General features: G+C 37.4%; 1 protein-coding gene across 2 annotated transcripts in view; it reads left to right on the forward strand.

Moving 5' to 3' along the window:
- Positions 1-15,880, forward strand: part of LOC143784497 (sodium channel protein type 2 subunit alpha-like) — a 230,078-nt gene that overhangs the window by 191,721 nt on the left and 22,477 nt on the right. For both annotated transcript variants that reach the window (XM_077272796.1, XM_077272795.1), the window contains exons 18-20: positions 6,166-6,289; positions 9,810-9,964; positions 12,118-12,291. In XM_077272796.1, the coding sequence (XP_077128911.1) occupies positions 6,166-6,289; positions 9,810-9,964; positions 12,118-12,291 (453 nt within the window). The remainder of the gene's footprint in view (positions 1-6,165; positions 6,290-9,809; positions 9,965-12,117; positions 12,292-15,880) is intronic.

Below are 15,880 nucleotides of genomic sequence, written 5' to 3' on the forward strand. Positions count from 1 at the left end.
AAATACAAGCCCAGATCTGCAGCTGCAATGTTCCAGTGATCTCATGATAACACTTCTGTGTGATCATAGTGATACATCTTTGTAGAAAATCATTTGGATCCAGGCTGTGCACTTATGGTAGCATTAGTAACAAATGTGGATTTGTTTTGTCATTTGTTTCTGCAATGATTCAGAAAAATGACGACCACTGGCCACTATTTTCTGAACCATTAAAAGCCATCAAAATGTTAAAAAAATAAAAAAATTCCTAAGGCCGCCGTCACACTAGCGAGTTTTACAGACGTATGAGCGCATAAACTACGTCCGTAAAATACGCATAACACACGGCCCAATGATTCTCTATGGCCCAGCTCCTATCAGCCGTATTTTACTGATCCGTATTATACAGTCTTGTACGGCCGTAGAAAACCGCAGCATGCTGCGTTTGTTACCGTATTGCTCAAAAAAATCGCCAATGAAAGTCTATGAGGGCGAGAAAAATACAGATTCCACACGGACCAGCAGTGTGACTTGCGAGAAATACGCAGCGGTGTTAGTGAAAAGCCGGTAATTCAATTGCCGGCTTTTCATTTCTCCTTCCCAAACCCGACAGGATATGAGACATGGTTTACATACAGTAAACCATCTCATATCCCCTTTTTTTTGCATATTCCACACTACTAATGTTAGCAGTGTGTATGTGCAAAATTTGGGCGCTGTAGCTGCTAAAATAAAGGGTTAAATCATGGAAAAAATTGTCATGGGCTCCCGCGCAATTTTCTCCGCCAGAGTGGTAAAGCCAGTGACTGAGGGCAGATATTAATAGCCTAGAGAGGGTCCATGGTTATTGCCCCCCCCTGGCTACAAACATCTGCCCCCAGCCACCCCAGAAAAGGCACATCTGGAAGATGCGCCTATTCTGGCACTTGGCTACTCTCTTCCCACTCCCGTGTAGCGGTGGGATATGGGGTAATGAAGGGTTAATGTCACCTTGCTATTGTAAGGTGACATTAAGCCAGATTAATAATGGAGAGGCGTCAAATATGACACCTATCCATTATTAATCCAATTGTATGAAAGGGTTAAAAAACACACGTTATTAAAAAGTATTTTAATGAAATAAACACACCGGTGGTTTTAATATTTTATTGCTCTCTCAATCCACCTGAAGACCCTCGCTTGGAAAAATAATAAACCAACAATATACATACCTTCTGATGATCTGTCACGTCCCACGAGGTAAATCCATCTGCCGGGGTGAAAATATTTTAATTATGCCTATTCTGGGGTGGCTGGGGGCAGATGTTTGTAGCCAGGGGGGGCCAATAACCATGGACCCTCTCTAGGCTATTAATATCTGCCCTCAGTCACTGGCTTTACCACTCTGGCGGAGAAAATTGCGTGGGAGCCCACGCCAATTTTTTCCTTTTTTAACCCTTTATTTTAGCAGCTACAGCGCCCAAATTTTGCACATACACACTACTAACAGTAGTGTGGAATATGCAAAAAAAAGGGGATATGAGATAGTTTACTGTATGTAAACCATGTCTCATTTTCTGTCGTGTTTGGGAAGGAGAAATGAAAAGCCGGCAATTGAATTACCGGCTTTTCACAGATATCGCGCTGAATTAAATATAAATACAGAATATATATATACTGTATGTGTCTCAATGACATATATATATATATATATATATACTGTATATATGTTTTACCGAACATTTGAGCACATAAATCCATTAGATGTCGGTTTTGCAAGCCTGCGAGAAAATATCGCAGTACGGATGCCATACGGATTACATACGGAGGATGCCATGCGCAAAATACGCTGACACACCCTGCCTACGGATGACATACGGATCACTATTTTGGGAACATTTCTCCATATTACGGCCGTATTACGGCCGTAAAAAACGGACCGTATTGTCTTACGCTGAGTGTGACGCCGGCCTTATTCTCATCTCTCCCCCTTCCTGCTCCTCACCGTTGCCCATCTCTGTCACATACTGAAATCGCTGCCACTCGCACTGATTTCCCCGGGTTTTCCAGCTTTGATAAAGCCAAAGAGGATTTTGTGCAAGTGTGTGAAAGGTTATAGTGTCATGATGCTATGTGCCGTGACCTACCGTATGCATACCCAAAACCCTCTCAGTGCTCAAAGTCTTGTGTCAAAGACCATTGAATTTCGGCATGAGTGCCTGTTGTCTGAATATATGGCAAGGACTGAGCAGGTGATGGTGAGGAGAAAAGGGGCTGGAAAGTTGAATGGTAAGGTGAGAATATGGATTTTTTTATGTTTTACTTCTTATATTTATTGTGCACTGGGATCTGCAGAGGCAAAAGAAATTCCAATTTTGCTTGATTTACTCATCTACAGTAATAAAGTAACTCATGAAGTCCTAGTTACATATCATCCTGCTGTGATGATTCAAAGTCTTAAATCAAATGCCAAAAATTCTACTTACTTTTTCAGTTAATTATATAGTGTTACTCTAGCTGTATACAATTTTTATGTTTGTAATTGTACAGTTTCAATGAAGATTATTCAACCCCCATTGCAAATTAAGGTTATTAGTAAAAATAACAAACTTTCTGCTGTTTGCAATAAACCAATGAAACAAGATCAATCTCAATATCTTAAAACAAAAGATACAACAAGTGGTTTTTCCAAATTGAACACAAAATACCACTTTTACTGACTTCTGCAGTCGGATAATTACCCCTTCATAACAAGCGTCTTTAGCACTTAGTAGGGAATTTTTGGCAGTTGTGACCTGCTGCAAACATGATGCATTATCAGACACCAGCTTCTCACAGCAATAATGAGGAGTCTTAGCCTGTTCCAACATCAAATTCAAAAATACTCTTTGGTTGTCAAGTGAATGTTCCGAAAAATTAAAAGAAAAGATCATTGCCTTGCATAAACAAGGAAAAGGATACAAAAAGATACAAAGGCATTGAATGTCCCTATACTGTATGCAGAATTATTAGGCAAGTTGTATTTTAGAGGATTATTTTTATTATTGATCAACAACTATGTTCTCAATCAACCCAAAAGACTCATATAAATATCAAAGCTTAATATTTTTGGAAGTTGGAGTGTTTGTTTTTTTAGATTTGGCTATCTTAGGAGAATATCTGTTTGTGCAGGTAACTGTTACTGTGCAGAATTATTAGGCAACTTAATAAAAAACAAATATACTCCCATCTCACTTGTTTATTTTCACCAGGTAATTTCACATTTCTGACATGCAAAAACAAAACCCCCAAAAAATTAGTGACCAATATAGCCACCTTTCTTTATGACACTCAACAGCCTTCTATCCATGGATTCTGTCAGTTGCTTGATCTGTTTACGATGAACATTGCGTGCAGCAGCCACCACAGCCTCCCAGACACTGTTCCAAGAGGTGGACTGTTTTCCCTCACGGTATATCTCAAATTTTATGAGGGACTGCAGGTTCTCTATGGGGTTCAGATCAGGTGAACAAGGGGGCCATGTCATTATTTTTTCTTATTTGAGACCTTTACTGGCCAGCCACGCTGTGGAGTAGTTGGAGGCATGTGATGGAGCATTGTCCTGCATGAAAATCATGTTTTTCTTGAACGATACCGACTTCTTCCTGTACCACTGCTTGAAGAAGTTGTCTTCTAGAAACTGGCAGTAGGTCTGGGAGTTGAGCTTCACTCCATCCTCAACCCGAAAAGGTCCCACAAGTTCATCTTTGATGATACCAGCCCATACCAGTAACCCCACCTCCACCTTGCTGGCGTCTGAGTCGCAGTGGAGCTCTCTGTCCTTTACTGATCCAACCTCTGGCCCATCCATCTGGCCCATCAAGACTCACTCTCATTTCATCAGTCCATAAAACCTTTGAAAAGTCAGTCTTAAGATATTTCTTGGCCCAGTCTTGACGTTTTATCTTATGTTTCTTCTTCAAAGGTGGTCGTTTTTCAGCCTTCCTTACCTTGGCCATGTCCCTGAGTATCGTACACCTTGTGCTTTTTATTACTCCAGTAACGTTGCAGCTCTGAAATATGGCAAAACTGGTGGCAAATGGCATCTTGGCAGCTTCACGCTTTATTTTCCTCAATTCATGGGCAGTTATTTTGCGCCTTTTTTGCCCAACATGCTACTTGCGACCTTGTTGGCTATTTGCCATGAAACGCTTGATTGTTCGTTGATCACGCTTCAAAAGTTTGGCAATTTCAAGACTGCTGCATCCCTCTGCAAGATATCTCACAATTTTGGACTTTTCAGAGTCCGTCAAATCTCTCTTCTGATCCATTTTGCCAAAGGAAAGGAAGTTGCCTAATAATTAAGCACACCTTATGTAGGGTTTTGATGTCATTACACAACATCCCTCCTCATTACAAAGATGCACATCACCTGATTTACTTAATTGGTAGTTGGCTCTCAAGCCTGAACAGCTTGGAGTAGGACAGCATGTATAAAAGGTATCATGTGATCAAAATACAACTTGCCTAATAATTCTGCACACAGTGTATATGCTGTTAGAAGCAAAGTTCACAAGATCAAAATTAAAGGAACCCTGGCTGTACTAACCGGACATGGTAAAAAGAGGACACTATCACAGTTTGCCACCATATTTTTGAGGAGGCAAGTGGTCAACTACCCTCAAGTGCTCAAAAGCGCTCCTAATGGATAAAGTCCAAGGGGTATATAGAAAAATTTGAGCTATTGCCCTCATCTACTCACTTTGTGCAGATCAGGCACAACACCGTTGCTCGCATAAGAGTGTCCCTGTCAGTGGGCTGCGGCTGCGTTCACCGAATTCTGGGCCCCCTAGTGCCAAGACTGTTGAAGGACGAGATATAACAAAAAGCACAGACTGAGTGAGGGCTGCCAAAGACACGATCAGGAGGGTCCAAGGTGAATATATGTATACTCTCTATATGCATACTCACCTTGGACCCTCTTCATCATCTCTTTAGCAGTTCTAGCATTTTTTCTCCTATCTTGTCTTAAAAAGCCTGCTGCAAGATTTGGTGGCAGCAGACTCTGAGGTTTCAGTTTGCACAGTAAATCAAATGCTAAGCACTGAAGGTCTCTATGCCTGATCTCCAAGACGTCACCTCTACAGCCACAAAAGCACAAGGAAAGTCAGCTTCAATATGCTCAAAACCGCATAAATAAGGTACAAACATTTTGGGATTCTGTTCCGTGGACCATGAAAAAAAAAAAAGATGAGTTATAATTGGCATTTTGAAGAAACCACTAATTATATAACATGTTATATATCACACAGTAGAAAGTTTTCTAACAAACTTATTCTGTTACATGGGTTGAATATTTTTGTTTGCTTCTGAATATCAATAATTTTTATATATTACATGTCTATTTTAGGGTAACTAGGATGGGGCCATGGTGTTTTTTTGCTTAGAGGGACCCAAAAGATCCCTTTGGCACATATGAGAAGACCGATTCAATTAAAGTCCCATGTCAGTTGGTGGCCCCGTTGGAGATTTTGTAATGGGTCTCAAGTTATGTCATTGTGTGGAATTCGGCTCCTAAATCAAAGTACTGATTGGTCAATGACCCGGGTCCTACAAATTAATTTACACCAATTCTACTAGATACAGATGTGGCCTTACTAACATTTCATCTTGGCTGAAAAAATCTTGAGATGTTTGTCGTTTGTTTAGAAAAAACATGGTTTGTAATATTCTGTTTGGAGGTGTTTAATCTATATGAGTCAATGTGTGCATGGTTGCAATGTAAATTGCAGCTTAATTACAGCAGGAGTAAATTGAGGTTTGCTCAGCTACTTTTTGAACTCTCTTTGAAGTATGCTGCTCAGTCATTCATTCATCTGAGCTGCTGCAAGAAGGGGGTCATTTGACCATTCTCTCAAGAAAGGAGCAGATCCCAAAGGTTGTACCGACATTTATCGGACATTTATGGCATGTTTACTGCCATGATTTTAACAAACTGAGCATTGAGGCACCCACTAAGACATTATCACAGTGCCGTGGTAGTATGCAGGCCAGAGATGGTGGTTTGAGACTGTAAGTCAAGATGACGGCCCTCATGGTCAATAATTGTGTTAAGATATGGCTTTACTGCAAGTAATCAAATCATAAATTACAATTTTGTGTTAAGAGAAGCTACAACTTAAGGGATAATGTGTCTTTAACGGTACTTGTTAATCATTTCTTTTGCAGAAGTTGACCCTATCAAGCTCGTCAGAAGGCAGTACTGTTGATATCAGGCCTGCAGGGGAAGGAGAACCCGTAGCTTTAGTAGAACAAGAGGAAATCATGGAACCAGATGCTTGTTTCACAGAAGGTATTTTCTTCACGCTGGGGCGGTATTGTCCTCCACGCTTTTAGTTTTGTCATTTTCTATGCATTTACTCACAGCACAAAACATTAATCTTTCAATTAGCCGTTTACTGTTTCAATAGGTATATTACAGAACTATAATAATTGCCCTCCATGTGTTTTATACATTTCCCCCTGAGATGCTTAAAAAACAATTACAACTTAAGGAACATAACTGAATAATGCAAACAAAAATCTAAAGGTGTAAAATTCTGATTGAAAGAAATACAAAATTCCCAGTATTAACATTTATAAGCCTTAAATTGGTCTACTTGTGCCTGCTGGGTAATGTGATATAACTTAATTTTTGCAGTAATTTTGCATTTTTTAAGTCTAGATAGGGCTTATATATCATATTTACATGTGCATTTGGATTTTGGATTTATTTATCTATTTTAATTCTTAAAATATGACAAGGAGTAAAACCAATTCTCCAAATAGCCTTTTTTTTATTCAAATAGAAAAAAACACCTTAAATCAGACTTCACATTAACCTCTGCAAGTATCTATTACAGAAGCTATGATTGTTAATACAATTGTTCTGTGTGCATTGAATATCACGTTATTGACACCACATCAGCTGCTTATATGGGGACTTATTTCAAATCTTCTATCCCATTTTGCACAAACAGCGGATGAAATAAGTATTGAACACATCACCAATTTTCTAAGGTGCTATTGAAATAAACTTCTCACAAGATGTCGTTAACAACCCATCCAATCCAAATAGGAAGAGAAATCAAACCATAGATTTCCATAAATTAAGTTATGTGTAATAACAAGAAATGACACAGGGAAAAAGCATTGAACATGCTTACTGAAATGTAATTACTACTTCTTCCAAAAGCCTTTGTTTGTGATGACAGCTTCAAGACGCCTCCTGTATGGAGAAACTAGTCGCATGCATTGCTCAGGTGTGATTTTGGCCCTTACTTCCACACAAACACTCTTCACATCTGGAGAGTTCCATGGGCTCCTTCTTTGAACTCTGAGCTTTAGTTCCTTCCATACATTTTCTGTTTTATTCAGTTCAGGTGAATGGCTGGGCCATTCTAGCAACTTTATAGCTGTGTGTTTGGGATCACTGTCTTGCTGAAATGTCCACCCTCATTTAATCTTCATTATCCTAGTAGATGGCAGCATTTTTTTTTTTAAATGTCTGAGTATATTTGTCCATTCATCCTTCAATCATATGAGGCTTGCCAGTGATGTACAGTATACTGAAAAACAACCGCATATCATGATACTTCCACCCCCAAAATTTCTCTGTTGACATGATGTTTGGGGGAGATATACAGTGCCTTCTGGCCTCCAAACATGGTGTGTATTATGGCATCCAGAGAGTTCAGTTTTGGTCTCATCTGATCAGAATATATTCTCCCAGTATTTCACAGGCTTGTCTAAATGTTGCTGAGCAAACTTTAAACATGCTTGAACATCATTTTTGTTCAGCAATGGAGTCTTGATTTGTGAGCGTGCATACAGGCCATGGAGGTTGAGTGCATTACTTATTGTTTTCTTTGAAAAATATTAAGATTTGAGAGTCCTCAGTGGTTGATACCTTTTAATGGCTAACTGAAAAGCTGATAACAAATTTCAAGCTTTTGAAACTACTCATGTCTCTTTATCAGGTATCATCTATGCCCGATGAAGAGACTTGAGTAGTCATGAAAGCTTTTAATTTGTTATTATTTTTTCAGTTAGTCATTAAAAGGTGACAAATGAAAAAAAAGAAAAAGAAATGCGGCACTCACCATTTGATCTTCAGCTAAAACGTATCCTTTATTTAATGCTTTACATCTTCAAGGACATACTGCGGCGTCGGCAGAATAATACGAGGGAGCGGGGGAGTGAGGAGAGGACACTCCTCAATCCCGCCCGCTCCCTCGTATTATTCTGCCGATGCCGCAGTATGTCCTTGAAGATGTAAAGCATTAAATAAAGGATACGTTTTAGCTGAAGATCAAATGGTGAGTGCCGCATTTCTTTTTCTTTTTCTTCATTTGTCACATTTTGGACTTCTATATATGTGATGTGGAGCACCACCCAATCTTGATTAGAGGCAAACAGCGGTCAATCCATGTAAAGATCACACAGGTGATTGTTTATATATACCGTGTTTCAGTGCCGGCTACATTTTTCTTTTTTCTGAGTCATTAAAAGGTATTAACCACTGAGGACTCTCAAATCTTAATATTATTCTATCTACTTGCTAACACAGTACACAAATATACATCTTTGTTTTCTTTGAAAAAATCGTACCTACTGATTCCAGGTCTTTCGGGAGCTCTCCACAGGTGATCCTTGGCTCTTGGACAACTTTTTAGATAATTATTTTCACTTTTCTAACTGAAATCTTGCTGGAAGCACCCGGTCATTGCAGGTTAAATGTAAAATTAATTTCTTTCCACTTCCCCGGATTATGTCCAACAGTTTTCACTGAAACATTCAATAGTTAAGAAATTCTTCTGTAAGTAATGCCATTAGTATGTTTCGCAACAATAAGGTTGCAAACGTCTTGAGACATCTCACTGGTTTTACCCATCATGAGCTTTTTCTTGTGTGGCATATTGGTAATGAGACACTTTTTTTTATAGCCATCAGTTGTACCAGCTGATATTATTTTTCTCTAAGGGGCAGGATTGCTTTCTAATTAATTATAGATTTCAGCCGGTGTCATGATTTTCCATTACTTTTGCACCTCTTTTTCTTCATGTGTTCAATACTTTTTCCCTGTGTCATTTCTCATTATTAATCATAACTTAATTTATGGACGTCTATGGTTTGATTTCTTTGCCTGTGTAGATTAGATGGGGTGTTAAAGACATCTGATGACAATTTCATGTCAATAACACATTCAGAAATATATTTAGTTTGAAAATTGATGACGCGTTTAATACTTATTTTATCCGCTTTATGTCAGATATATTTAGACAGGCCAATAACCTGAAAACAAGCTATCCCTACAATTTCTAGTTCCCAATTATCTGCCTGACTAAATGGGTCTCGAAGGGGACTGGACAGCAATGTATAGAAAAGGGAAAACTGAGTAGTTGATTGAAAAATTATTCAGTATAACCAGTATAACTGGGGTTTTATTCACTGGAATTCCTGGTGTTTGTATGCATGTGAGTCCAGTAGGGTGGACCTACTCAGTGATTGGCAGTTATCACTGCATGTAAAGTCACAGAGGGAAGATTGTCAATCACTGAGTAGGACCGCCCACTGGACTCATATGCATACAAACACCAGTGATTTCCATGATTATAGTGCAAGTTTTACTGAAACTTTTCCCACAAAAAACATACTGTTCTTAGGATCTGTAAGGGTCACAGTTATGGGACCCTAGTGATCAACAAGTTATTTTAGGATAGCAAGAAATATAGATAGATAGATAGAAGATAGATATGAGATATATAGATATGATTGAGTGTCACCAACAGATTAAGTCAGATGAATATGTAACTTGCCTCTATTGATTGCAGGGTGTATAAGGAAGTTCCCGTGTTGCGATGTCAGTACATTAGAGGGAAGAGGAAAGCAGTGGTGGAACCTCAGGAAAACATGCTTCCGGATTGTAGAGCATAACTGGTTTGAGACTTTCATTATCTTCATGATTTTGCTGAGCAGCGGGGCTCTGGTAAGTGTCTACAACCTTCTCCCATGTTGTTTCTATTCTATCTAAAGTATATCACTTTAATTATCAACTTTAATTGTTATTTCCAAAGAGTCTTTAAAGCCTGGGAAACAGTCTTTCTCCACTTATTGTAAAGAGAAAACATGAGCTTTTTATTTCAACCCTTTGCGTTGCTTAATAAATACTGATTATTCACTAGAGGATATTTTTGGAGTCATGTTTTTATATTCATATTTTTCCGTAATAAAATGTATTCATGCACAATGTATTTCACTGTGATTTCTGTTGTAAGCAAAAATACAGGCAAAAAACCCTCAGTTTTTGGCCAGTCACATGTTGTTTTACATCTTCACAAATGGTTAAAGAGTAACTGTTGTTTTGGGGTTATTGTTTTTTTTTTCATAAAATCAGTAAAAATAAGACATTTTGTGAGATATATTATTAAAGAAATCTGTTTATTTTGCTTCCTGAACTGATCATTCAGTTTCAAAATTAGTTTCTTATTTCCATGTGTACAAATAATTTAATGTGTACAATTAATTAAAGAAATTTTAAGTAAAACGACGGTTAATCTTTTGCTTAAAGAGGACCTTTACTAATAGATGTTAGTAATTAAAATATTTGGCATCTAAGGAATTAATTTTTTTTAAGTCCAAGTGGGTGCTATTAGACAGCTTCCTCTGGGGTGGCATGTACATCTTCTCTTTGTTTGAGGCTGGCAAATCATAATCAGGCAGCAACACTCAAATTAAGAAATCGGTCCCCATCACAGGTTAGAGCAAGATTCTACTGTGGAAGATGGAATGATATAACCCTGATCCCCGGGTCTAAAGGCCCCGTCTCACTTAGCGACGCTAAAGCGATCCCATCAACGATACGACCTGTCAGGGATCGTTCCTGCGTCGCTATGTGGTCGCTGGTGAGATGTCAAACAGTGAGATCTTCCCAACGATCGCTGCTGCGATCTCACTGTTTGACATCTCACCAGCGACCTGTAGCGACCTGTACAACGATGTCACATGGGAGCCATTATGACGATTCAGTGTCTGAGTCGTCAACGAGGTCGTTGGTAAGGTGTCAAACACAGCGATGTGTGCTACCCAGCGGGACCTCAACGATCAGAAAACGGTCCAGGCCATTCCGACACGACCAGCGATCTCACAGCAGGGGCCTGGTCGCTGCTACGTGTCACACATAGCGAGATCGCTACTGAGGTCGCTGTTGCGTCACAAAACTTGTGACTCAGCAGCGATCTCGCTAGCGATCTCGCTTAGTGAGACGGGGGCTTAACCTCCTACATGATTAGATAGTAAAGATGGCTAAGACTTTCAGATAAGGTCCTTGCGAGGCAAAAGACAGTGCAGCTGAGTTTAGCTGTCATATTAAAAACCCTTCTCTCGGCCTGTGTGGGACATATGACAGCCTGATATTACTGCAGAATGAATACAAGTTGTTTGAACACAACAGGCATAAGTATGATATTAACACACTCCGTAATCGGGAGAGTTATAGAAGGAAAAAAAAAATGTTTTCTTCCGCTCTGTAGCCACTAGTACATTCTATGTCTGGTTCTACCTAAAACAGTTGATAAAAGTTTTTTACCACCATGACGTTTTGTTTTCTGTAAGGCCTCAGCTGACCAGAACAACTTCACCACTGCGCAGAACTGACTTGAGCAGCCACCATGGAAAATAATACATATAGACTTGGTGCAGATGGATACTCAGGACCTGCTGATTGGCCTCACCAGTATTCTGGGTCTCTGGATGGGAGTAATGAGAACCGCCTTCTACTTGAAGGCTTCCACAGCTCTTCTTTTGATTAGTTTGGTGCAACGTCATTGTTGTGGCATGACACACATATGAAATTGTTCCAGGCCGGCTACTCATAAGAAGATCTGTGTATGCTATCAAGTAGGAGACGGTTGTCAAGACTCCTGTCCATTGGCCATAGATCACTGTTGTGGCTTGGGTCCTGCAAAACGGTTCACACTAACTCTAACTACAACTATCAACTATCCAGTGACAACCGCATGTACACAGTACAAGATAGCCTAAAAGTGGACTTTTTAATTTTTGTCTGAAGTTTCACTTTTATGTACGTAAAGTATAGTTCATGCCATTTAACGGAATTTAATGTTACTTTATAAATTTTAGGCTTTTGAAGACATTTACATTGAACAGCGGAAAACAATTAAGACCATGCTGGAATATGCTGACAAGGTGTTCACGTATATCTTTATTCTTGAAATGCTTCTGAAATGGGTAGCCTATGGATTTGCCAAATATTTCACCAATGCCTGGTGCTGGCTGGACTTCCTGATTGTTGATGTAGGTATCAATAATATATAACTACACCAAATACTTTATCAAATCCGTATAATAACCAAATAAAAAGATATTTAAAATAAATGTTGTATTTAATTTAAAAAGTAATGCTTATAGGAATAATGCTTAGAAAAATGCATAGAATAGACCTGAATCTGTAAAAAGTGTAAACTAGTTTTATATCTCTAATCTGATTTTTGATAGATATTTTTTTATATACATGTAGTAATGCACACGGTACACTACTTTTTATTGTTATTGTTCATTTGTCACATTGTGAGAATTTGATTATTAATTCTACAAAATTTTACGCGTGAGCTTTTTTTGCGCACGTAATACTTAAAATTCTAAATTCAATTTTTAGGTTTTAAATGACCCTTTATTTGGAAATTTATGCTTCTCTGCTATTTTTGTTGCTTTTATTTATATTTTTTACATTTATGTAAATTTTATAAGGCAGCTCTCTCCCCACTCTTGTACACTGGTACAGTTGATCGCCATCCGCTTTTCAACAATTTATAGTGATCTACGCCAAAAAGATCTGGATTTGATGTCCTTTTCTGTGAATGGCAAAAAGATTTCACATGAATTTGGTTATGAAATGAAAATTTACTATATTGGTTTAGATACTAACATTTTGTAACCAGATTAATAAATCTTCTCTTTCTTGCCAAATGAAAGGTGCCACAAATAGTTTTAAAGGGGCTTCCTTGGGTTTAACATTGAAATCTTTGATATTCCTTGGGTTTAACATTGGAAGATTTTTTGCCATCCTTTTTTTTTAGATTTCATTGGGATGTTTCTTTTAAAGCATTTTATAGAGAGCAAATAAACTACAAAGCACAAAAGTAAAATTTTTGAGCACTTAAAAAGCATTTCATAACCAAAAAAACTAAGCATGGCCAAGAAGATATGGTCAGTCGGTGTTTTCTGGATTATAAGATATTTATATTGTTTTTGTGGGATTTAAGGTTTGACAAGAAAAGGCTTTAAATGTTTTGGTTAAAAAAATAAAGAAAATTACGTTTTAAAATACTTCAGGTATTCCCCCCTTTGCATCAACAGTACATGGTAAGTACTGTGACTAATAACACATACTTTTTCATCAAGGCTATATGAAGAAGACTGAAGGGTAATCAGAAACATTAAGGTTGAGTGCCAGTTGCAAAGGAATCAATGGTGCTAAAATTTTTCAGTAGCGGGTATGTTAATCAGCTGCATTATTGGCCCTAAACCATTGTATGTGGCAAGCAGTGGTCGAATATTTACTATTTCACTTTATTATGACTATTACTTAACCCCAAAAATAATAAAACATATAACTTATAAGAATATATAAAAAAGTTAATATTAATTATCTCACACGGAGAGAATTTTATTTTTTTGAAATATGCTTTTCTGTAAAATATTAGTTGCACATTCGATCACTGCTTGCAGTATGATTCTAATGAAAGGAACTATGAGAGTGCTGTGATTTGTTTAAAATGTGGTTTTATTGTGGTGCACCTCATTTATTTATATTTTATTTTGTATTATTATTTTTGTTTTTCGATTTGTGTTCCATCTGTAAAACCAAATCTTTCATTAGAATTGAAATATTTTTTTTTCTGTGAAAATACGCAAATAATTTGTTTTCTTATTTTTTTTTGCGAAAACAATATTATCTTTATATCATTTGATTTTATAATTCATACTGCTTGCTTTCATTGCTTTCGTGATAGGGAAAAAATAATAATGTAGAATTGCCCAATAAATATTCCTAGTTAAAGCTTTTAGAGGGGTCATCTTTCCTACTATTTTATCCAGGCATTAAAAAGTAAATCAGATTTTTTTCCACTATTTTATTGATTTTAAATTATATGGTGTCTTAACCGTAAAGGACAATTTTTTTTTCCTTTTGAATAATTACCTCTCATTTTCTTATACAGAAAAAAAAAGGTTTAGTAGAATAATTTAAAAATTATTTCTAGTCTAATCACATTTATCAAATGCCCCAAATAGTTACTCCTTAGTAAGATACATACATGGGAACCTGTTTAAAAAAAATATTTTTGAAAAACAGTTTTGACCACAATATATTTAGGGTACCTTTCTCTTGATTGTTTTTAATTTAAAGTGAATACCTCCTTCAACCGACGCTGGCCACTAATTCTGTAAAAATTGTTCTTATTTTTTGTGCCCCTTTATTCCAAAGTTATGCTTCACAGCCATTAAGAATGCCTAATATGTAAATTTTCCTTCCAACAACTGTGAATTTACCACACAACTTTTCTGTAGGCATTTCCTTTTTCTCCTCTACATTGCTGGCCAATCAAAATACAGCCATAGCATAGAAGGGAAAAGCAAATACCCAAAGAGAAGATAAAAGCTGCAGGCTGGATCAGCTTGTTCTCACACCACAGTTGCTGTGCACTCCTACTGTTGGAGTACTGAGCACAGGAAAGCAGCAACACTGTAGAGCCATGGCAGTTGAGAAGCATCACATTTCTTCTAACACTCTCGGGTGTCCAGAACCGCTGCTCTCCAGGGTTCCAGTCCTCCAATACCAGTAAGGAACACAATGACTGCAGAGTTCTCAGAATATTCACCTGATACAAGTCTCATCTCGGGAGAACATAATGAGACAGACTGCAGCTTTGACCTTCTCTGACTTTTGCTTTTTTCTCCTTAATGGCGCAGCCATATTTAAATTGATCAGTGTCATAGAGTAGAAGAAGCAAATGCCAACAGAGAAGTTCTGTTTTATACATCTAATTAGTGAAAGGGAAAATTCAGATATTGGAAGCTTCTAATTACTGGGGAGTGGCTTATCTTTGGAACGAAGGGGTACAAAACAAGATCTGTTTCAGAATTAATGGAGCAGCACCAAATGGAGAGAGTACTCAGTTTAAATTTAAAAAAATACAGTGAAAGAGTCCATCTTAACAGATTAAAACAGGACTGTCAATGGGATATTTTACATTTTAACTTTACTAAATTTAAAAAATCTTAAAATTGAGGGGTATGGTGAGGCACACAAAGTAAAAAAAATAGTAGCTAAATTTATTTAGTGGCTATATTAAAACAAAAATAAGCTTTTTCATTACTTTGCCTCTTTCACGCTAAACCTTTTTTGGTTTTACTTAGTTTCCTTATAAACCTTTTTTATTTCATGACTGACATACAAAACAAATATCAAAATAGTCAACCAAATATGCCATATATTTAAAAAAAAAATATATATATATTACTCAGGCCAACTATAACAATTCCATAAGGCCGTGATTAATAATGCCATTAATTCTGAACAGATTTCAATCATATCCCTTTTGGCGGTCGCACTCGGGTATGATCAACTAGCCGCTATTAAGTCTCTAAGGACCTTGAGAGCACTGAGACCTCTACGTGCATTATCAAGATTTGAAGGCATAAGGGTAAGATCGAATACACAGATAGGGACATTATTTTTTTCTCTAGGTTCCTGTTTTAGGGTATTCAAGATTCAATTTACAAAATATGGTAAGAATACTAACCAACATTTCACCAACAGGTGGGCTGTAATTTTCTCATAATTTCATTTTTTTGAAGATTTTAGGTATCTGGCAGAGAGGAC

This window comes from Ranitomeya variabilis, chromosome 7 (genome assembly GCF_051348905.1).
Source record: "Ranitomeya variabilis isolate aRanVar5 chromosome 7, aRanVar5.hap1, whole genome shotgun sequence".
In the NCBI taxonomy this organism is placed as follows: domain Eukaryota; kingdom Metazoa; phylum Chordata; class Amphibia; order Anura; family Dendrobatidae; genus Ranitomeya; species Ranitomeya variabilis.